We start from the raw sequence: 24,304 nt of genomic DNA on the forward strand, positions 1-24,304 counted from the left end.
CTCAGGTATGTTCGAGGTGTTGAAGACCACAAAGAACCTCTTCCATAGCCGTCGCCAGTTGCATCAGGTGGTCGTGGTGTTGACAAAGTAGTTATCATTGTTCGTCAAACATCAGGGAGATTGCCTGATTTCCTGCTGCTTCCGTTTGTTGAGGAAGTATTCTGTAACAGAGACACTGGGAGTCAAGAAGCAGGTGGTGAGTTTAATAATGCCGTGACCATTGCACAATGCATACCATCTGCATATGAAACACATAACCAATAGTGCCTGGGGGAACAACACTAAGGGAGTGACAGATATAGGGGAGGTAATCAGTGAAGTGATGGAGTCCAGGTGTGTTTCATGATGAGGCGCAGGTGACCGTAACAATGGTGCCAGGTGTGCGTAATGATGGATGTCAAAGCCTGTGATTAGTAAACCACCCGGAGAGGGGGAGCGGGAGAAGACGTGACAATGCTTTTTGGCCCTAACAGAGAGCACACAGTTGCAGAATACCTGACCACTGTGACTGATCCAAAATCATGGAAATCTTTGACTATGTGCAAGAGACACATTTCCCTCATTACACAGACCCACAAAGAATTTGAAAACAAATCCAATTTTGATAAACTCCCATATCTATTGTGTGAAATACCACAGTGTGCAATCACAGCAGCAAGATTTGTGACCTGTTGCCACAAGAGGACAACCAGTGAAGAACAAACCCCATTGTAAATACAACCTATGTTTGTTTATTTAATTTGTTGTTTAGTTTACTTCTGTCCATCTATTTCACTTGCTTAGGCAATGTAAACATGTTTCACATGCCAATAAAGCCCTTGAAATTGAATTGAGAGAGCCCATGGGCTCCAACAGTTTTTGAGATGAGGAAGACTGTTTCAGGCCAACCAGAGTTACTCCTAACAATACATTGCTTATCTTTATAGAAATTATTATGATAGAAAATTAACTAATTAGCCTCTTGAATGTCTATATCTGTATACCAGACGTAGTAACCATCTCACATAAAGAAATGCATGTCGGTGTGTGCTTATGTCAAATCAAATCAAATTTATTTATATAGCCCTTCGTACATCAGCTGATATCTCAAAGTGCTGTACAGAAACCCAGCCTAAAACCCCAAACAGCAAGCATTGCAGGTGTAGAAGCACCTGTCTATCTAGCTCTCTGGGGTTAGGCCTAAGCTTCTCTTCTTTCAAATAGGCTATATATATATTTTTTGTTTATTAAAATGTTAATATTATACAGTGGACACCGTAGCCCCGATACATGTTGTGCTCAAATTTCTGACAGCTGAACCGTGAGGTGGAAAATTGTTTTAGGGAGGTAGAATAAAAACAAAAAAATAGGCTTTAAGGTTTTGCATATGTTGCACATCGAAACACACGGAATAGTGGTTTTGTCATTTGTTATAGGCTGTTTTTAACGAAACGAAAATGTGGCTCATTTGGCCAAAATCTTCCCTGTCATGTTGTCCCGGCGCTAAAATTTCCTAAACGAAACGCTGAAATATTGTTTTGAAGAAGATTTTACAATATTCGCATGAAAATCTGTCGTCAATTGGATGGAAACCTAGCTAGTGCGCTAGTCCAGTGTCACTTTGATCATGTATGCACATCATGGTTCACCAGCAGCCCCAAACATCTAAAGAATAAACTACCAGCCAAACAATCTTGTAAGAATTGAATGCTAACTCCCCTGATACTCATCTGGAGGTTGAGCATTTTTTCATCTCTATCTGTAATTTGTCTGTATCTATGTAACTGTTTATGTATTTATGTTAAAAATAGGGACCAACATGGAAATAAGTCCCCGCCTATATTGTGCAATATACCGGTCACTTTTACAAATTTTTGTTTATATGTATTTTTTTATTTTATCAAATCAATCAATCAATCCAAACTGTGCAAAAGCTCAAATGGTATGCTAGATCAGCGTCCAGTGTTTTAGTAGAAAACGTGTTCTCTTTGAGATTAAAGTTTTTTTATAAATCATTCGAGCACATATGACAACCATAAGGACCATTATTGTATAAACCGTTTGGATGAGGACCAAGATTGTATGGCCCAGACCCAGTTTGGAAAACGCTACGTTGTATAATCATGAATTTATATGTATACATGTTTTCTGTAAAACATATAGAAATAGCGATACATGTAGATTATAAATACATTGCTTACTTTAAAGTAATATTGACCCTTTGTAAGCCAGCTATTTCTTGCACTGCAAAAAAAGAACTATCTGTTTTGTGGCGCCCACCTATGTTCCTGTGTTCAACTAGTAATGCCTGGTGAGCTGTGGCTGGTCTGGCCAGCTGGCTAATGTTTTGGAGAACATAGCTAATAGCTAGCCTAGCTACACTGTAAGCTTGTTAACCACAGTTGGTCAACACAATATACAAACATCGGAGAAAATATACCATAATTATACGAGATAGTTTCAGTTGCTAGTAAAAGTCGAATATATGTAACTTGCTAAGTCGACAAGAACATTCCGACCGTAGCAGTGGGAAAAGGTAGGGACATGGTCGAGTATCGCTAACGTTAGCTAGTTGTGTTAGGCCAATGCAATGTCTTGATGGGGTTGGTTGTCAACGCCAGCTCTTGCTTGAGTTGGACAAACACTGGCATGTTAGCTAGCTATTTAGTTAATTGGGAGACCGGTAGCTACAGATTGTAACACAAGATAATGTGATTTAACCAAAAAATATACTGGTAGTTACAGGCCTGGTTGTACTAAACGTTGTCAGATTTTAACTAATAACTAACCTGTTATTGGCGATACTATCTTCGTCCTCCAGTATAATGGCCCACATTTGTTGGGTTAGCTAGCATTTTTAAGTTTCATGACAGCCTGTTTTCGTTGTGGTTCTCTGTATTTCGGTTGTTCTTTCTGAACCCACACCAACACATGTGTTTTGCCATTAACGTTATAATTGTAAAACTAACACGTTTTCATCAACACCTCATGGCTGTTAACAAATGAGAACCGCAGTGATTAGGTAACTAATAATAATCATTTTTCTTTTAGCTAGCTAGTTAGCTACAAACATGGTTGTCATCAACAGCTGGATTTCATCATGCAAGGTAAAGGTGTCGACTACAAGCTAGCCACAGACACACTTTCATATGGCTTTTGCTTAGACCCTTTGGTGACTGAGACCAACAAACACCAGTGTGAAGGAGAGGAATGAAGGCCTGATCTTTGAGATGACTGTCTACCCAAAGAATTCGGTGCGGATCTTATCTGCCCGGGAGCGTGGGGCCCGTGGCCTTGGTTCCCAGCGCCTCCTGCAGCAGCTTGTTGAGGAGAAGACCCGGCGGATGAAATGGCAGAGTCAGGTAAGGAGCATCCTTGGTGAGGCATGGATGGAACTCGTGCAATGTAACAAGTTTAACTGACATGAGTGGGTGCTTTTTTTTATGTGCTCTTATTTTATTTTCCTCAGAAAGTGGAGTTGCCGGACAGCCCTCGTTCTACCTTCCTGTTGGCTTTTAGCCCAGACAGGTCAGAATGTCATCCAATAAAATGTTGTAAACATTTTTTGTCTGGAGGAGATAGAAAGACACCAAGACTGGAAGATTATATGTTAACTGTTAATGTTTTCCCTTCATATAGGACCTTAATTGCCTCCACTCATGTCAACCACAACATTTATATCACCGAGATTAAGACAGGAAAGTGTGTTCACTCTCTGGTGGGCCATCGCCGCACTCCTTGGTGTCTGACTTTTCACCCTACCATCCCTGGTTTGGTGGCTTCGGGATGTCTGGATGGAGAGGTTCGCATCTGGGACCTGCATGTGAGTGGCTGTCATCTTCTCATGCAAAGGAACCTCGGGGACTACATGTGCTACAATAGACTTAATTAGACGACTCATCTTTGGGATATTCTCCTAGACTCCTCCGTGAACTGGAAACCGATATGTGGTTGAGGACGATGTCAATTAATTAGTAGGCGAATGGAGGAGTTTGCTCACTTTCTTGATACACAAGAGTATTCCACTCAGCGGCGAGTGCAGAAGTGTTTTAAAATCCACCACACCCCCTTTGAATCAGCTGTTTTCTCAAAGGAGAAAGCATGCACACATTTAAAAAGGATACGCCACTTATTATTTCATCTGCAAAATGTCTTCCACAACTAGCTGTATTTGTTTTTCATCACTTTACACATTTATTTTGGGATTTCACCCCTGTAAATGTAATTTGCCTCATGGAGCGGAGAGTCTTAATTTTATACAAGCTCTGAGCATTGGCTGATCCCTCCCAACCCTTATTAATGCCCATCCAGTTGACTACTTTAAAATGGTGGAAGCCCTCGATAGAGTACCACAATATGAGTCATAATACCCATAAAACCTAGAGGTCAAACAGGGAAATGGTTCCAATTTTTTTCACCATTTCATTTTTCCTATAGGGGATTTTAGAAACACTTAAAATAAGGGATGTTTTGTTTAGTCTTTTCCCGGTGTGATGTTTTGATAACTGTAAATCTCTCAAGGACAAAGTGGCTTGTATCAATATATTCGCCTCTATTTATCCCACAAAAATGTAATGCTAATGTGGCTATCATAAAGAACTACAAATGTTACGATGATCTGGACTAGACTGACGAATCGAGGCAAAGGTAAGGAGCTCTGGATTAACTATCTAATGTTAGCTAAATCTAGTAAATAATAAATTGGTAAGATTTCTTTCAATTGACAATTCTGTGAACTGTCTTGTGCAAGTTTTAAGTTGTCATAATACCTGTTAGCAAAGATGTCCGCTAGAGATAATGTGCAGTAGCTTGCAGGGATTTGTAGTTTTGCATGATGTCTACTTTGATGCTAATTAGCATTTTCGAATCTGAGCATAAATGGAGCAGAATATATTGATAGAAGTTACCCTGTACGAGAGAGATTTACACGGTCATCAAAATGTCACACTAGGTAAGCCTACACGAATCACAGCCCTTTAAGTGTTTCTAAAATTCCCTATGGTCAAAATTAATGGTGGAAAAACTTTAGGAACCATTTCCCTGTTTGACTACTATGTTTTATGGGTACTATGACACCTCCACTGTGAGGCTTTATGGCAGTGTCCATGCAGAAATGGGTTATATCCAACTAGAGATCTCTAACTATCTCTGTGTGTGGCGCTGGTGTAGGTAACCATGTCCTCTCTTGCATCACAAGTTTTATTCCTTACCAATCGATTTCCGTGCATTCTCTTAAAAATAGTTGGATGACATTCTGGGTTTTTGTGCATGTGCATAATATTGACACTAATCTTCTTCTTTTGAATATTGTGTGGCCCCTCTGATGCCCAGGGTGGCAGTGAGAGCTGGTTCACTGAGAGCAATGTGGCCATTGCCTCCCTGGCCTTTCACCCTACTGCCCAGCTCCTTCTCATAGCAACAAACAATGAGGTTCACTTCTGGGACTGGAGTAGGAGGGAGCCATTTGCCCTGGTCAAGACTGCCAGCGAGACAGAGAGAGTCAGGTCTGACAAAAGCTCCACCTTCTTGATCTCCCTATAATTTCCACAGTGTTTGATTACTTGACTTGTTGAAACTTCGCTGCAATATCTGAATTTGGAAACCGAGTCAAAGCGAAACGTAGCTAATGACACATGCAAATGCTCTGTTGCAGACTGGTGAGGTTTGACCCACTGGGTCATTACCTGTTGACCGCTATAGTGAATCCCTCTAACCAACAGGTGAGACTTTTTAATACTTTACATTATTTAAGGTCAGTTGCATCATATCAAGAACATTGTGTTCCTTTTGTGTGCTTTTCAGCAGAGTGATGATGACTCTGAGGTCCCCATGGATAGCGTGGAGATGCCCCACTTTCGCCATCGATCCTTCCTACAGTCCCAACCAGTCCGCCGTACACCCATTCTCCACAACTTTCTGCACATCCTGTCATCGAGGAACTCCGGCTCACAGTCTGAGGAACAGCATCCTCCTGCACCCGCTGCCAATAGTGCTGCTGACTCTCCTAGTCTTCCCTCTGGACATTATTCTGCCCTGCGGAATCGCTCCCGACCCCCCTACCAGGGTTGTGTGCAACACCTTGGTATGGTTTGCTTCTGCAGTCGGTGCTCTGCCACCCGAGCCCCTTCACCATCTGGAGAGGACCCCTCTGACCCTGAGAGCCTGGAGGCCCAGTCTCATGCCTCCACCTTCTCCTCTGCTCGCACTGAGCCCCGGCAGCCCTCTGAGCCTCGCTCCTCACACCGTCCCTCTGCCTTCAGCAGTGTGTACGGCAGTGCTAGAGGACACTCTTTACGCACTCCATCTTCAGGCCCTGGCCAGCGCAGCATCCCAGGCCTTATAACCAACCAGGGCCACCAGCAGCCAGGCCTGGAGTGCTCTGGGCGACTGGCAGGAGCAGACTGGATGGGCAGCATGCTCAACATGCGGCCTGAGCGTAGTGGGGGTGTTGGGGCATCTCCACCCAGGACTAGTGCATCCTCTGTCAACCTGCTGTCTGTGCTGAGGCAGCAGGAGGGCTCCTTTCAGTCGCCTGCCTACACCTCTACCACAGAGGGAGGAAGCTTGCCCCCAGCAGTAGTGAGCCCTCACACCAGTGGAAACAGCTCTGTAGATGGACCCAGCACTAGTAGTGGACACCACTCTCTTGGGGAGGGAGGGAGCAACAGCCCCACCTCGATCCGTAACGTGCTGCAGTGCAACTTGAATCGCTACTTCATGGAGTATGATCGCATGCAGGAAATGGAGCAGTCAGGTGGTGCTGGTGGAGAGAGCAGCCAAGAGCAACAGACACGGGAGATGCTCAATAATAACATAGAGTGTGAGCGGCCTGTCACCCCCCATTATCAGCCCCCCAACAGCAGTGATGGTGGTTCTGGTCCCTCCCGCGGCCATATGAACCGCTGCAGGGTCTGCCACAACCTGTTCACGTTTAACCAAGGTACACAGCGCTGGGAACGCACCGGCCAGACCCCATCACAAGAGGAGGGGAGCACCTCATGGCAGCCCCCAAGCCCCAACCCTGCCTTTCACACAATGAGGCCGACGGTGCTACATGTTCCCCAGTCCTCTGACGGGAGACAGTTATTACAGCCACAGCCCAGTGCTGATGAACCTGGAGTGGACACAGCCTTCACTCACCGGGGATCCCCTAGCTCACAGAGAGAACAGGCGGTGGGGTTGGTATATAACCAGGAGACAGGCCAGTGGGAGAGAGTTTACCGACCGTCTGTCAGTCCAAGTCCAGCGGTGAATGTACCACAAGAGGCCTTAAACCAAGAAATGCCTGACGAAAACCACGATGACGATTACCTGAGAAGGTGAGAGAATCAGGTGTTAATTTCTGTGTTATCGATATTGTGTAATTTGTTAAATGAAAAACATAATTGATGCATAGCTTTTTCCAATATGCTGGAAGTAGCATGAATGGCCTGGTGGCTGAACTCTGACTTAGATGCAACATTCAACACATCTTATAAGCTTCCAAGTCTGCCCTACCACAAGACGTACACATCATCCCAAGTCACACCATGCTTGTCATTAGTCCAATCATACAGGCAGACTTTGCATGTTATGCTTTTGTGCTCATTCAAATGTGCAGCTCACATCAGTATCCCAGATTTTTTTTTAATTAAAAATGCATTTTTATTTTTTGTTGATAAAAGGTGTTTTCCAAACTTTTGCAGTCACCAGGGTAATTTTGGACACGCCTTCTCATTCAAATCTATTTCTTTATTTGTACTATTTTCTACATTGTAGAATAATAGTGAATACATCAAAACTATGACATGACACACATGGAATCGTGTAGTAACCAAAAAAAGTGTTAAACAAATAAACATTCATTTTAGATTCTTCAATGTAGCCACCCTTTGCCTTGATGACAGCTTTGCACACGCTTGGCATTCTCTCAACCAGCTTCACCTAGAATGCTTTTCCAACAGTCTTCAAGGAGTTCCCACATATGCAGAGCACTTGTTGGCTGCTTTTCCTTTACTCTGGGGTCCAACTCATCCCAAACCATCTCAATTTGGTTGAGGTTGGGTGAATGAGGAGGCCAGGTCATCTGATGCAGCACTCATCACTCTCCTTCTTCGTCAAATAACCCTTACACAGCCTGGAGGTGTGTTGGGTCATTATCCTGTTGAAAAACAAATGATAGTCCCACTAAGCACAAACCAGATGGGTTGGTGTATTGCTGCTGAATGCTGTGGTAGCCATGCTGGTTAAGTGTGCCTTGAATACAATTTAAAAAATACACTGACAGTGTCACCAGCAAAGCACCATCACACCACCACCTCCATGCTTCACAGTGGGAACCACACATGCCGAGATCTTCCCTTTACCTTCTCTGTGTCTTATAATGACATGGCGGTTGGAACCAAAAAATCTCAAATTTACACTCATCAGACTAAAGGACAGATTTCCACCAGTCGAATGTCCATTGCTTGTGTTTCTTGGCCCAAGCAAGTGTGTTATTTTTGGTGTCCTTTAGTAGTGCTTTCTTTGCAGAAATTTGACCATGAAGGCCTGATTCTTACAGTCTCCTCAGAACAGTTGATGTTGAGATGTGTCTGTTACTTGAACTCTGTGAAACATTTATTTGGGCTGCAACCTCTGAGGCTGGTAACTCTGATGAACTTACACTCTGCAGCAGAGGTAACTCTGGGTCTTCATTTCCTGTGGTGTTCCTCATGAGAGCCAGTTTCATCATAGCGCTTGATTGTTTTTGCGACTGCACTTGAAGAAACTTTCAAAGTTCTTGACATTTTCCAGATTGACTGACCTTCATGTCTTAAAGTAACAATGGACTTTCGTTTCTCTTTGCTTATTTGAGCTGTTCTTGCCATAATATGGACTATTTGGTAAAAGACCATCTTCTGCATACCAACCCTACCACCCCCACAACACAATTGATTGGCTCATAGACGGAAATAAATCCCACAAATTCACTTTTAACAAGGCACACCTGTTAATTGAAACGCATTCCAGGTGACTACCTCATGAAGCTGGTTGAGAGAATACCACGAGTGTGCAAAGCTGTTATCAAGGCAAAGGGTGGCTACTTTGAAGAATCTCAAATATAACATATTTGGATTTGTTCAACACCACCTTTTTTTGGTTATTACATGATTCCATGTGTGTTATTTCATAGTTTTGATGTCTTCACTATTATTCTACAATGTAGAAAATAGTAAAAATAAATAAATAAATTCATGAGTAGGTGTGTTCAAACTTTTGCCTGGTACTGTGTGTATGAATTTACTTTTGCAAGATGTCTTTTGTGAAGTTATTCCACTGAAAGCCATTGCGTTACGTTTTTGCAAATTGAATACCATTCAAAAAGCCTACAAAAGGCTTTTTTTCCAAAACTACAAGGTCGACAATGTGACGCTTTTCATACAGTAGTTTTTTTGCGTAGAGCTTTCTTTTGGCTGATTGTGATACTTAACAAGTGGGAAGCTCGGACCTCATCTTTCTAAAAGTTTCCAAGTTGGAAATGTCAGTTGTGTTGAATGCTGCATTACCCTCAATCTTGTTAATGCTTAGTTCCAAGCAGGGATGCATCGGGTCTCATTTTTAGAGTCTTTGGTGTGACTCGGCCGGGGATCGACTTCCCATCATTCCAATCAAATGGTGGACACAAGCTAATTTGTAATAGAGCCGTAGAAGCAGGACTGTCTCCGTGTTGCTTCAGTTTTCCACTTGGTGGCAGTATGCTACTGATGATTGCCAAGACAACTCTGCCTCTCCTGTGGCAACTACCATTGACAACTTTCTAGAATAGGAGTAGTTAGACCTAGGCTATTAGGATTGGTTTGGGAATTAGCATAGGTATTTGCTGTGAACACTTACAATGGCTTGTTCATTAAATAGCTTTTGTATTTGTAGTTGCACAAACTATGAGGATATGATGGGCTCTGCAAAACACGACACAAACTGAATTCTTCCACTGCTCTATTGTTCGCAACATAATTCAGTTGGAGACTGGTTTTATCTTCATTGATGGCAAGGAAGAGTATTAAAGACATTGACGAATTTTCGAAATGCCACTTTACCCATGTGTGCTCTGGCCTAACCCATCAGTTTCTGGAACCAATCAGATGGTCTAGAATGGATTTCCATTCAACAAATTGTCTGGAAGGTACTCAGATCCAGACTCATTGCAGAGAAGAAACATCCTTGGGCGTGGCGTTTGGCTGGAGCAAGGATTTTGGGTAGCCAGGCAAGAAAGTAATGCCTATTTTAGGAAACAGTTGAAATGGAAAAAGTGAAATATTTGATATCTTAATATTTGCATAACATTTAGCTACAGTCATTGAAAACACACACAATAATGTTTCCCCCCCCCTCTCATTTTCCTTCTCGCTTCAATCCCAATCCATCCCCCGTGCCCTGGAAGGTTGCAATTAGCCTCTGTTTCAAGGGCAGTGTTGTGAACTTTAACAATGTGAAGTTGCCCTTCCTGCTCAACCCCTCATTATCTAGCCTAATGCTGGGGCTTGTTGTGTGGAGAGCTCTCCAGCACCCTGAGGGTGCTGCTCTACTTTGTCTGACACGAGGCCAAAGCATTGGGTTTAATCTGTAGGCCGCCAAGAAGCGTCTGGAAAGCAAATTACCAAACTGAAGTTTGGTTCTCTGTTATGTTCACGTCTCTTTTAGATTCTAGTCTATCTCTTCGACTCACAGCTTCAGGTCACCCTAGATGGAATATGTTCAAGGTTTTATGTGACTATTAGTGATATTTGATCTTTAGGCTAATTTGTTTTGTTGAGCCTACATGGGCACAATGGGTTCTTTCTCGTGTCCACATTCTGAAGTTAACCTTCTTTGGGCAAGGCATTGATATAGCAGATTAAAAGTGATTTAACAAAATGAACAGACCTAGGCTTATATTAGGCTGTATTTATTGCAGTAATTGCTTTTTCTGTGAGGTGTTGGCTACTGTATTCCTAGACATTTTCTGACTTGTTTTGAGCCCAAAAGACTAGAGCGGTTGAGGTTATAATTTAACAATTGAAAATGTAGTGCTTTTTTTGCATACCGAACGTTCCTCAAAACCACTAAAGTATAAAGACCATTGTTATATTAGTAGCCTCACCATCCTCTGTATAGGAATGGCATTCAAGTCCCGGCTCAGTAAAAGACTGGACTAATTTAATGGGTTGTTACACAGGGCTGTGACATTTCACATCACTATAATTCTTTTTACTTGATGTGCTGCCGATAATGGGCAAATGAATGTCCCGTAGGAATTTAATGAGACTTTTTTTAATGACTAAAATGGTGGTTATAAAAGACTATCCTCCAATGAGCAAGCTGGTGAGGGTGTAAATAAATGTGAATCTCAAGGAAGGGAATGCTTTGAGTGATTCCAGTAATTTGGCTATTGTATCCCTCACCGTAATGAGCACGTTGTTTTGTGACTTTGGGGTAAGGATTATGGCAGGAGGGTGGGAACTGCATGTCCTGTCTCATTAACATGTCAACCACACAATCATTTACAGGCTTGTTTTAATGTTGACAATGTCGGGCTAGCTCTCCAGCCAATCACTTGAAATAGTCTGCACCGCTTATGTGCTATTTTAAAGCACGTTTTGAATCCAACTAATATATATATATATTCTACTTTTCATTCTAAATCTGAATAAATGATTGCTGCCTTTCCATATTTGGAGTCACTCTTTGTCTTATGGGGCACTAAAATGTCAAATTCAAGATTTGAAATTGTCACGCCGTGTCTCCATTGCCACTCACATGTCCCTGAGCTTTTCTATATTCACTCTATTTCAAACGTTTCAGCTTTAATGGCCTGAATAACAACCTAAAGCCAATCTTTCTCTATGATACATCCAGTTTTATCCAAACTCAACTGAAAAATAAGAACTGGACTGCTGAATGCAAGTGGTGTATTGAGATGTTGGCATTGTTCATGGTCTTTGCAACATCCCTAGTGTGGGAATAATGGGTCTTGATAAAGGTTCAGCGCATCGTCACATGTTTTATTGCCATTATCAAGCATAGTTGATCGGGCTGTTCAGCTGTAGTGCATTGACTCTCATTCTAAATCTATCACCCAAATCAGCTGTCCCCGAACACAGGCGGTTATAAAGAAGAGCTAGGAGACATTCGTATCCATTGAGGAAGCACCTGATATGTTGGATCTCCATGGTGTGTGTGTGTGTGTGTGTGTTAAATTGTGGAGGTATTCATTCTCTTAATTATACCTCTGAAAAGTAATGAGATAGGAGAGAAACATTGTTTGGTTGCGTCAGTCACAGAAATGGCTCCTTTTTTTTCCACTGGAAAGCGGTTTAGACTAGTTGGCGATAATGAATATGGAAAATATTTGAGCTGATTATTAAACAACAGGTACAACAACTTTGTTTGTGGTGTTTTCATTTGTGGACATGAAAATCTAACCATCCCTTTTGCTCCGTTTCTCTTGCATAGGAGGCTTTTGGAGTCATCTCTTATGTCGCAGTCTCGATATGACATATCTGGCTCCCGGGACCATCCTATTTATCCAGATCCTGCCAGGTGAGTCTTGTGGTCAGTGCTATTGGTGTCTTACTTGTAATACGTTATTTATGAGAATACAAAAAAAAGTTCCAAGCATACTAGATTAGCATGTAACACACACTACAAGGACCAACAATAATTTACCACTTCGATAAATGGGGGTGTCAAACATAGTCGATTTGCCCTCAGCTGGTTTGCGTAAAAAGAAATTGAAACACTGCAGAAATGATATTGGACCTAAATTTATACAGTCTCTTCATTTTGCCTTCTGTCTAACAATCACTGAACATAAGGGACACCGTCAGGGAGCATTGACAATTCTAAAAACAATGGATAGAGCACCATTTTATGGCAAATATTGATGCCAAAGAAATATGACACATTTTCAGGTCGGGCCTCGGTGTAGAGCTCTAACAGGTGCAGACAAGCCAGCAAACAAATGGAAAATGGTCCCACTATCAACATCATCATTCCACTAGCCTCGTAGAGAACCAGGCTTCCCTAATCCCGAAGTCTGGCCTAAATGAGCTTAAAAGGGGTGGAGACTTGGTCTAAATCTGATGCCTCACAACACGTCAAACCAATCCAAGGCCTTGCTTTGGTGGCGCTTAAGACGCAACACTCCCTCAACAGTCATGTGGGGAGGGTTCTTGGAATGTAACGTCCAATAAAAATGTAGCTACTGGAAGCCAGCGGACCATTCAAACCGTTTCGGCTACTACAAAATTCTTCAGATCTTCAAAGGAGGCGTGACGACAACAACATTTTGGGAGGACTAACATTTCACTAACCTGTGCACACTTGTCTCTGTGTGGTTCTCAGGCAACAGTATGTCATAGCATTGACATTATATACTGTAAGACAAACTAGACAGTTTAGCTTCAAGCATATGACGCTTACATGAAGTATTTGTCAAAGGTAATTTCCCTTTAACATCTGCCAGAAGGCCAATCGTGTAGCAAATATTAACTTATTCTTATGCATCTTTTGAAATTTATTATCACTGCTATAAATGGAATTGTAACTGGTCGTCGTTAAATATAAATGGAACTAGGACATGGTCTTTTCATGGTAATACATTTTTATTCATTGCAGCCCTACACAAGTTGTGATGTTGATAATGTCCCCACTATGCTCCAAGGTCTAAGAAACATCTATCCGTGTCCCACCTTTCTGATACTGCCTTGCTGAAGAGTGATTCATTACACCGGGTCTGCTATGAGCCTGGAGGTTCTGAATTTAGTGTCTGGGATTGAATGCCAGCTGACCTCCAAGGTGGTGCCTTGTGGGGTGGATAGTAGGGCCAAGTCCTCTCAGTAAAACCACATTCATCTAGGGACAGCGCTGCTCTGCTTAGGAACCAAGGTGCTATATAGAAAATCAATGTGTGACCCAGAGCAGGGACATAATGATCAGTACAGCCAATTTTTGTAGAGTGTGGACACTTGACAATTGACTACTCACTCTCTGTCGTCATTTGCTTTGACCTTTGATCTTAAACGCCTTTCTAGTGGCGAGGATAGCGCCGACACTTCCCTCTCACCTCGTTATTCTCTCTCTCACATGTATTTATTTCAACTTTATTTAGTCAGGGTGGAGTTCCATTAAGACCAACGTGTCTTTTACAAGGGAGCCATGCATGACTAACGCTTACACAATCAAGTCAGCATAGGCGCATAGAAAGTACAGAACCTTCAAAAACACAATCATAAAAAAACAACCACATTCCTCGGTTAAGAGGTCTTCAATCAGAATTTTCCAAAAGGCATATTCAGACTGAATATAAGGATCCGTTAAAGGTTTTCTACTTTGAAAATCCAAATCTAGTTCCTCATCCATTTTAATATCCTCAAATATTCAAGAGTAAGAAGTAGCCTAGGCCTATCTGCAAGAGTAACCGTTACAAATAGTTCCCACATGAAAACATTTCCCATGTGTTCTGGCCATGAACATTTTCTTACATGCTGTCAACCACTCAATACAATGCATTGAGACCGCTGAAGTATCTGAGGTGAAAATGGGTCCTTTTTATGGCCAGTTCCTAGAAAGCCTCTTCTAGGGAATTACAAAAATAATTTCCAGAAAGCTAGTGGGCTTTGTAGGTGCCTTGTCATTTGTAATTTGCCAGTATGGCGTGCATCCAGGACAGAACTACATTAAGAGTTGGTAGTGTCCAAACTTAGATATTCTCTGCTGGTAACCTGTTTCAGTGCTTTACAGTGTCTTTGATAGTGTTTCCTCGTGGGCAGACCCAGATATTCATGGCCACTGCTGTTCACCTCCTGGAGTATTGGGAACTCCATAAAAAATAACACTATGTACTCTGTTACCTTCTCCTCCCATTGCATTCTGAACTCCAGAGTAGAGATTTATGATTTTAGTTTCTAAGATATCAAAAGATGCTGCCCTGTAATGGAACCTGCCTCCTTTATTTTGGCCATTTTGAACATGTTTGTCCCCTGTCACATCAAATTCATAACGCTTCAGTGGAATTGATGCCAGATCTGACAAACTAATTTGAGGAGTCAATTTAGTATCACTTTTAATACTTGCCAGGTGTTGATTTATTTCCCTGTACTCGTTTTCATTTCCAATCCAGTATTTTGAATTGTAATCCAATTACTGACACTCTGGGTGTCAGGCAATAACTTTGATTAATGTTACTCAGGTTTTTCCACCAATTCAAATAATTATCCAGGCAGATAAACTCATTTGTGACATGAATAGCTATACAGAGATTGCATAGCAGGCTACACTATAACTTGAAGAAAAATAATCTTAATACCTAAGTATTGCATGCTCCTTGAGCCCTGGTAATACAGTACAATCATTGGGAAAGCTAGACTGAGGTCTGCACACAACTTGACGAGTGATAATTGTATGGATGGGTATTGGTTTTGAAAAACCCTAATCTTCTGCCAGTTAAGTCATCTATTTATATTTGTGGAGTGTCAACATTGACTATCCCAGACCACCTTGTCTGCTGTCGGCAGCAAAAACGAACATATTTACTTTACTGATTTAGCGATATCTCTTCATCCACCTCTTCTGACTCTTGAACTATGTTTACTCAAACCAACATTTTGGATTAAATCTAAATACTGTAGTTTGTGGCCCTAGCGCATAACTTTCCAGTTTAGGCTATTATTTATTTAACATCATCAATTTTCCTTGATTTGGGTACTCTGACACGGCTGTAGATAAACCATACAAGCTTTTCAAATTCCCAAACAATTTCTACACAATGTTCCCAGCTTAGCGAAGCCCGATGAATACAATTGATAGGTTAGCATTTACACTTTACAAAAATGTCTACTACATTTTTACTGAGTCTTTCAATCAGTCAATTGAAGTAAATTCATTAGGCCCTAGTCTATGGATTACACATGACTGTGATATATATGCATCTGTTGGTCACAGATACCTTTTAAAATAAAAAAAGGGGGAGTTGATCAGAAAACCATTTAGTATCTGGTGTAACCTCACGCCCCATGCAGCGCGACATCTCCTTCGCATTAAGTTGTTGAGTGGAACGTTGTCCCACTCCTCTTCAATGGCTGTGCGAAGTTGCTGGATATTGTCGGGAACTGGAACACGCTGTCGTACACGTCAGTCCAGAGCACCCCTAACAGGCCATGGAAGAACTGGGACATTTTCAGCTTCCAGGAATTTTGCAGAGATCCTTGTGACATGGGATCGTGCATTATCATGTTGAAACATGAGGTGATGGCGGCCAGTTGAGAACAAGTTCTCATTTACAACTGTGACCTGGCCAAGATAAAGCAAAGCAGTGCGACAAAAACAACAACAGAGTTACACATAAACAAATGTACAGTCAAGAACACAAAAGAAATGTAGAAAAATCTATGTACAGTGTGTGCAAATGTAAGGAGGTAGGCAAGAAATAGGTCCTGGAGGTGAAAATAATAACATTTTAGCATTAATACTGGAGTGATAGATGTGCAAGTAGAGCTACTGGGGTGCAAGACGGTAAGTAATAATATGGGGATGAGGTAGTCGGGAGTGCTATTTACAGATTGGCTGTATACAGGTACAGTGATCGGTAAGCTGCTCTGACAGCTGATACTTAGTTAGTGAGGGAGCTATGAGTCTCCAGCTTCAGAGATTTTTTGCAATTTGTTCCAGTCATTGGCAGCAGTGAACTGGAAGGAAAGGCGGCAAAAGTAGAGTAGGTGATGGCTTTGGGGATGACCAGTGCGATATATCTGCTGGAACACGTGCTATGGGTGGGTGTTGCTATGGTGACCAGTGAGCTGAGATAAGGCGGGGCTTTATCTAGCAAAGACTTATCGATGACCTTGAGCCAGTGGGTTTGGCGACGGATATGTAGCGATGGCCAGCCAACGAGAGCATACAGGTCGCAGTGGTGGGTAGTATATTTATTTTATTTTTTACTTCACCTTTATTTAACCAGGTAGGCTAGTTAAGAACAAGTTCTCATTTACAACTGTGACCTGGCCAAGATAAAGCATAGCAGTGTGAACAGACAACAACACAGAGTTACACATGGAGTAAACAAGTCAATAACACAGTAGAAAAAAAGAGTCTATATACATTGTGTGCAAAAGATATAATAATATAATAATTACAATTTAGCAGATTAACACTGGAGTGATAAATGATCAGATGAATGTGCAAGTAGAGATACTGGTGTGCAAAAGAGCAGAAAAGTAAATAAATAAAAACAGTATGGGGATGAGGTAGGTAAATTGGGTGGGCTATTTACCGATAGACTATGTACAGCTGTAGCGATCGGCTAGCTGCTCAGATAGCAGATGTTTAAAGTTGGTGAGGGAAATAAAAGTCTCCAACTTGAACGAATTGCAAAAATCGCTGCAGTCACAGGCAGCAGAGAACTGGAAGGAAAGGCAGCCAAATGGAGCTTTGGTGATAAAACGGATGGCACTGTGATAGACTACATCCAGTTTTCTGAGTAGAGGGTTGGAGTCTATTTTGTAAATGACATCGCCAAAGTCAAGGATCGGTAGGATAGTCAGTTTTACGAGGGTATGTTTGGCAGCATGAGTGAAGGAGGCTTTGTTGCGAAATAGGAAGCCGATTCTAGATTTAGTTTTGGATTGGAAATGCTTAATGTGAGTCTGGAAGGAGAGTTTACAGTCTAACCAGACACCTAGGTATTTGTAGTTGTCCACATTTTAAGTCAGAACCGTCCAGAGTTGTGATGCTAGTCGGGTGGGCGGGTGCCGGCAGCAATCGGTTGAAGAGCATGCACTTAGTTTTACTAGCATTTAAAAGCCATTTAGAGGCCACAGAAGGGGTGTTGCATGGCGTTGAAGCTCGTTTGGAGGTTTGTTAGCACAGTGTCCAAAGAAAGGCCAGATGTATACAGAATGGTGTTGTCTGCGTAGAGGTGGATCAGAGAATCACCAGCAGCAAGAGCGACATCATTGAGATATATATTTACAGAGAAAAGAGTCGACCCGAGAATTGAACCCTGTGGCACCCCCATAGAGACTGTCAGAGGTGCGGAGAACAGGCCCATCGATCTGACACACTGAACTCTGAGAAGTATCTGGTGAACCAGGCGAGGCAGTCATTTGAGAAGCCAAGACTATTGAGTCTGCCGATAAGATTGCGGTGATTGAGTTGAAAGCCTTGATCAGGTCGATGAGACGGCTGCACAGTACTGTCTTTTATCGATGGTGGTTATGATATTGTTTAGGACCTTGAGCGTGGCTGAGGTGCACCCATGACCAGCTCGGAAACCAGATTGCATAGTGGAGAAGGTACGGTGGGATTCGAAATGGTCGGTGATCTGTTTATTAACTTGGCTTTCGAAGATTTTAGAAAGGCAGGTCAGGATGGATATAGGTCTATAACAGTTTGGGTCTAGAGTGTCTCCCTCTTTGAAGAGGGGGATGACCGCGGCAGCTTTCCAATCTTTGGGGATCTCAGACGATAAAAAAGAGAGATTGAATAGGCTAGTAATAGGAGTTGCAACGATTTCAGCGGATAATTTTGGAAAGAGAGGGTCCAGATTGTCTATCCCAGTTGATTTGTAGGGATCCAGATTTAGCAGTTCTTTCAGAACATCAGCTGTCTGGATTTGGGGGAAGGGGGGGTGGGGGCGGATTGGGCAAGTTGCTGCAGGGGGTGCAGAGCTGTTGTCCAGGGCAGGGGTAGCCAGGTGGAAAGCATGGCCACCTGTGGAAAAATGCTAATTGAAATGATTGATTATCGTAGATTTATCAGTGGCGAGAATGTTTCCTATACTCAGTGCAGTGGGCAGCTGGGAGGAGGTGCTCTTATTCTCCGCTTTAGTGTCCCAAACTTTTTGGAATTAGTGCTACAAGAAACAAATTTCTATTTGAAAAAGCTAGCCTTTGCTTTCCTAACTGACTGAGTTTATTGGTTCCTGACTTCCCTGAAAAGTTGCATATCGCAGAGGCTATGCGATGCTAATGCAAAATGACATACGTTTTTGTGGTGGTCAAGTCTGGGGTGAACCAAGGGCTATATCTTTTCTTAGTTTTACATTTTTTTTGCAATGGGGCGTGCTTATTTAAGATGGAGAGGAAAGCACTTCTGAAGAGCAACCAGGCATTCTCTACTGATGGGATGAGGTCAACAACCTTCCAGGATACCCAGACCAGGTCAATTAGAAAGGCCTGCTCGCTGAAGTGTTTTAGGGAGTGTTTGACAGTGATGAGGGGTGGTCGTTTGACAGCGGACACATTACGGACGCAGGCAATGAGGCAGTGATCGCTGAGATCCTGGTTGAAGACAGCAGAGGTGTATTTAGAGGGCAAGTTGGTCAGGATGATATCTAAGAGGGTGCCCATAGTTACAGATGTAGGGTTGTACCTGGTAGGTTCCTTGCTCGTTTGTGTGAGATTGAGGACATCTAGTTTAGATTGTAGGACGGCCGGGGTGTTAAGCATGTCCCAGTTTAGGTCACCTAACAGTACGAACTCTGGAGATAGATGGGAGGTAATTCATTCACATATTGTGTCCAGGGCTGAGGGGGGTCTATACCAAGAGGCAACGGTGAGAGACTTACAGTGGGGCAAAAAAGTATTTAGTCAGCCACCAATTGTGCAAGTTCTCCCACTTAAAAAGATAAGAGAGGCCTGTAATTTTCATCATAGGTACACTTCAACTATGACAGACAAAATGAGAAAAAAAATCCACAACCTCAAACAGTCACATTCCAAACTTCACTATGGCCAAGACCAAACAGCTGTCAAAGGACACCAGAAACAAAATTGTAGACCTGCACCAGGCTGGGAAGACTGAATCTGCAATAGATAAGCAGATTGGTTTGAAGAAATCAACTGTGGGAGCAATTATTAGGAAATGGAAGACATACAAGACCACTGATAATCTCCCTTGATCTGGGGCTCCATGCAAGATCTCACCCCGTGGGGTCAAAATGATCACAAGAAAGGTGAGCAAAAATCCCAGAACCACACAGGGGGACCTGGTGAATGACCTGCAGAGAGCTGGGACCAAAGTAACAAAGCCTACCATCAGTAACACTCCACGCCGCCAGGGACTCAAATCCTGCAGTGCCAGACGTGTCTCCCTGCTTAAGCCAGTACATGTCCAGGCCCGTCTGAAGTTTGCTTGAGAGCATTTGGATGATTAAGAAGAAGATTGGGAGAATGTCATATGGTCAGATGAAACCAAAATATAACTTTTTGGTAAAAACTCAACTCGTCGTATTTGGAGGACAAAGAATGCTGAGTTGCATCCGAAGAACACCATACCTACTGTGAAGCATGGGGTTGGAAACATCATGCATTGGGGCTATTTTTCTGCAAAGGGACCAGGATGACTGATCCATGTAAAGGAAAGAATGAATGGAGCCATGTATCGTGAGATTTTGAGTGAAAACCTCCTTCCATCAGCAAGGGCATTGAAGATGAAACGTGGCTGGGTCTTTCAGCATGACAATGATCCCAAACACACCGCCCGGGCAACGAAGGAGTGGCTTCGTAAGAAGCATTTCAAGGTCCTGGAGTGGCCTAGCCAGTCTCCAGATCGCAACCCCATAGAAAATCTTTGGAGGGAGTTGAAAGTCCGTGTTGCCCAGCAACAGCCCCAAAACATCACTGCTCTAGAGGAGATCTGCATGGAGGCATGGGCCAAAATACCAGCAACAGTGTGTGAAAACCTTGTGAAGACTTACAGAAAACGTTTGACCTCTGTCATTGCCAACAAAGGGTATATGACAAAGTATTGAGATAACAAAAGTTTATTGACCAAATACTTATTTTCCGCCATAATTTGCAAATAAATTCATTAAAAATCCTACAATGTGATTTTCTGGAGAAAAAAATTCTCATTTTGTCTGTCGTAGTTGAAGTGTACCTATGATGAAAATTACAGGCCTCTCTCATCTTTTTAAGTGGGAGAACTTGTACAATTGGTGGCTGACTAAATACTTTTTTGCCCCACTGTATTTCTGGAAAGGTGGATTTTTTAAAGTAGAAGCTCGAATTGTTTTGGCACAGACCTGGATAGTATGACAGAACACTGCAGGCCATCTCTGCAGTAGATTGCAACTCCTCCCCCTTTGGCAGTTCTATCTTGTTGGGAAATGTTATAGTTGGGGATGGAAATTTCTGGATTTTTGTGGCATTCCTAAGCCAGGATTCAGACACGGCTAGAACAACCGGGTTGGCTGAGAGTGATAAAGCAGTGACTAAAACAAACTTTGGGAGGAGGCTTTTAATGTTAACATGCATGAAACCAAGGCTTTTATGGTTACAGAAGTCAACAAATGAGTGCCTGGGGAATGGGAGTGATGCTGGGGGCTGCAGGGCATGGGTTAACTTCTACATCACCAGAGGAAGAGTAGGGTAAGGGTACGGCTAAAGGCTAAAAGAACTGGTCGTCTATTGTGTTCGGAACATAGTGTAAAAGGAGCAGGTTTCTGGGTGCGGAAGAATAAATTCATGGCATAATGTACAGACACGGGTATGGTAGGATGTGAGTACAGTGGAGGTAAGCCTAGGCATTGAGTGACGATGAGAGAGGTTTTGTCTCCAGAGGCACCATTTAAGCCACTGGGCCTCAGGATCTCATCTTTGTGCATTGAAATTGCCATCTATTTAAAATGCAATGATGTTTGTTGTCTGTAGATTGTGCTTGGCCATACCGTAACCCCACCGCCACTATGGGGCACTCTGTTCCCAGCGTTGACATCGGTAAACCGCTCGCTCACCCGCACAACACCATACACTCTGTCTGCCATCTGCCTGGTACAGTTGAAACCAGGATTCACCCGTGAAGAGCACACACCAGTATGCCACTGGCCATCAAAGGTAAACATTTGCCCACTGAAGTCGGTTATGACGCCAAACTGCAGTCAGGTCAAGACCCTGGTGAGGACAACGAGCACGCAGATGAGCTTCCCTGAGATTGTTTCTTAGAGTTTGTGCAGAAATTTTTCGGTTGTGCAAACCCACACTTTCATCAGCTGTCCGGTTAACGATCCCACAGGTGACGAAGCCTGATGTGGATGTCCTGGGCTGGCATGGTTACCAGTGGTGGAAAAAGTACCCAATTGTCATACTTGAGTAAAAGTAAAGATGCCTTAATATAAAACGACTTGAGTTAAAGTCACCCAGTAAAATACTACTTGAGTAAAAGTCAAAGTTTTTGCTTTTAAATATACTTAAGTATCAAAAGTAATATTGTTAATAATAAAAACATCTTAATAAGTAAACCAGCAAATAATTTTCTTTAAAAAAATGTACAGTTAGCATGGTCCAACACTAACATATAATTTACAGATGAAGCATGTGATTATTGAGTCCGCCAGATCAGAGGCAGTAGGGATGACAAGGGTGGTTGTCTTGATAAGTGTGTGAATTAGACCATTTTCCTGTCCTCTTAACATTCAAAATGTGTACAAGTACTTTTGGGTGTCTGGGAAAATATATGGTGTGAAAAGTATTTAAAGAAAATTACAAATGGAGTGAAGTAAAAGTAGTCAAAAATGTAAATAGTGAAGTATAGATACGACTTAAGTAAAAATGCTTAAGTACTTTACACCACTGTTGGTTGTGAGGCTGGCTGGACGTACTGCTAAATTCCTAAAATAACGTTAGAGGCGTTTTATTGAACCACACTGTAATTATGGCCATCAGAGTTGAAGCATGGAAGATAGGGAAGTTTACTTAGTTTTTTTTAAGGAAGCCTGCTCCATTTTTACCATATGTGGGCTCTGACAATACATGGTCTTGGGTTTGTTGAGGTTTTTCTGGTATTAGCACTGCTTTCTGCCTGCTTTGCTTGTTTTTATTTGTCAGTTAAAAAAAATACATATCTACACAATACATACAAAAAGAATGTGACTGGGTTAGCACAAATTCAGACTTTTTTCCATTGTGGTCTATTGCTCCTGAGTTATCTGATCACCATTGATTTTAGTTGTGTGTCCTTGCTGTGTTCACAGGTTGTCCCCTGCGGCATATTATGCCCAGCGGATGATTCAGTACTTATCTCGGCGGGACAGCATTCGCCAACGATCACTGCGCTACCAGAGCCGACTGCGGCCTCTCTCATCCACCTCGGATAGCCCAGGAAGCAACCCCTCCCCCTCCGTTGAGAACAACGAGGTGGACTTTGAGGAGTTTGAGTGAGTCGTCATCTACCTACAACATCCAATGTCTTTTGTATCCCGTGACTATTGTTTATGAAGACATTTACAAGACACATTATGATAAAACATCCTACAATTGTTGAGAGCTTTGGGATTTATTAATGGAACAATTTGCATGAAACCATAACATAGCAGAATGCTGTGATTTCTCTGTCAGTGGATTTGGCTGTGAAGTTAGTGCCACCATTGCCAATGGTTGAGAGAAATTAATTCCCTGCATTATGCCGCCACACACCCTCGGTATGATCTGGAGTGCATAATGACTAACAAAGCAAACAGCTGAAAAACACTCCTACCACAATAACTTGCGTATCGAATGCCTAATGTGTGACTCTCGAAGGTTGAATTTGTGATGTATTTTTCAAATTGATTCGTTTTTTTTTTTTTTTTCCCCTTCAATATGTACATGTTAATTGCCTCTGGCCTGACTATGAATGCAGGTGCAGGGGGATGGTGTTGCTTGAGGTCATCAGTCTTCTCAGGCCTCTGCAGATTTTGTGCTGTAGCATCTTTGGCCAAATGAGGTCAATGGAATTCCCCTGGCGCTATTTCCTCTCCAGCAATTGACAACAAACTATTTTATAATGATAAGAACTGTTTGTCAGAATGAACAACTAAGTTATCATCGCTCTATCAACTACTTTAGAATGCCTTTTATTGTCCTTTGGGTTGGATTCAGATACGTCAAACCAGCAAGGACATTTTCCTCGAGCATGTAAACGGTCCAATCACCATTTTGCTAGTTATAACTGGGTCATTGCATTGTGTGGCGTCAGCTCCACATCAGTGCGAGACGGTGTCTATTTTCTTCCGACAAGATTAGACATGTGCTGCCACCCTCTCGTTCATTATTGAACCTGGTGGGATTTAGGGAATTCTAACAAGACGACTTGCCCTTATCTCCAATTCCAGATTTACGCTTCTGCTTACTAATTGTTTTAGATGATTGGCGTGGATCAGAACTTTGCTGCCATAGTGAATGTAATTAACAGTATGGGGGATGGCTCTATGCATCACAGATGCAACGCTGTTGTCAGTTGAAGAGAGGGAGGTCTCAGATTTCTGGGGGTATGACGTTTCTCAACTTTCAATAATGAGTGATTGGCACCGTTTTAAAAAACACATTTTGTGGTACTGTATGTCTTTGAG

General features: G+C 42.4%; 1 protein-coding gene across 2 annotated transcripts in view; it reads left to right on the plus strand.

Annotated features, from left to right (window-relative positions):
- The first annotated feature begins 2,289 nt into the window (after positions 1–2,289).
- Positions 2,290–24,304, plus strand: part of LOC135546876 (activating molecule in BECN1-regulated autophagy protein 1A-like) — a 103,597-nt gene continuing 81,582 nt past the window's right edge. Inside the window, exons 1-9 of one of the 2 annotated variants that reach the window (XM_064975441.1) lie at positions 2,290–2,515; positions 3,144–3,341; positions 3,449–3,507; positions 3,619–3,802; positions 5,311–5,483; positions 5,633–5,699; positions 5,782–7,298; positions 12,433–12,519; positions 22,949–23,131. In XM_064975441.1, the coding sequence (XP_064831513.1) occupies positions 3,210–3,341; positions 3,449–3,507; positions 3,619–3,802; positions 5,311–5,483; positions 5,633–5,699; positions 5,782–7,298; positions 12,433–12,519; positions 22,949–23,131 (2,402 nt within the window). In that variant the 5' untranslated portion in view covers positions 2,290–2,515; positions 3,144–3,209. Of the gene's footprint in view, positions 2,516–3,039; positions 3,342–3,448; positions 3,508–3,618; positions 3,803–5,310; positions 5,484–5,632; positions 5,700–5,781; positions 7,299–12,432; positions 12,520–22,948; positions 23,132–24,304 lie in introns of those variants that run through there. The other variant, XM_064975448.1, reaches the window with a different exon arrangement.

The sequence above is a fragment of the Oncorhynchus masou genome, chromosome 1 (genome assembly GCF_036934945.1).
Source record: "Oncorhynchus masou masou isolate Uvic2021 chromosome 1, UVic_Omas_1.1, whole genome shotgun sequence".
NCBI lineage: Eukaryota > Metazoa > Chordata > Actinopteri > Salmoniformes > Salmonidae > Oncorhynchus > Oncorhynchus masou.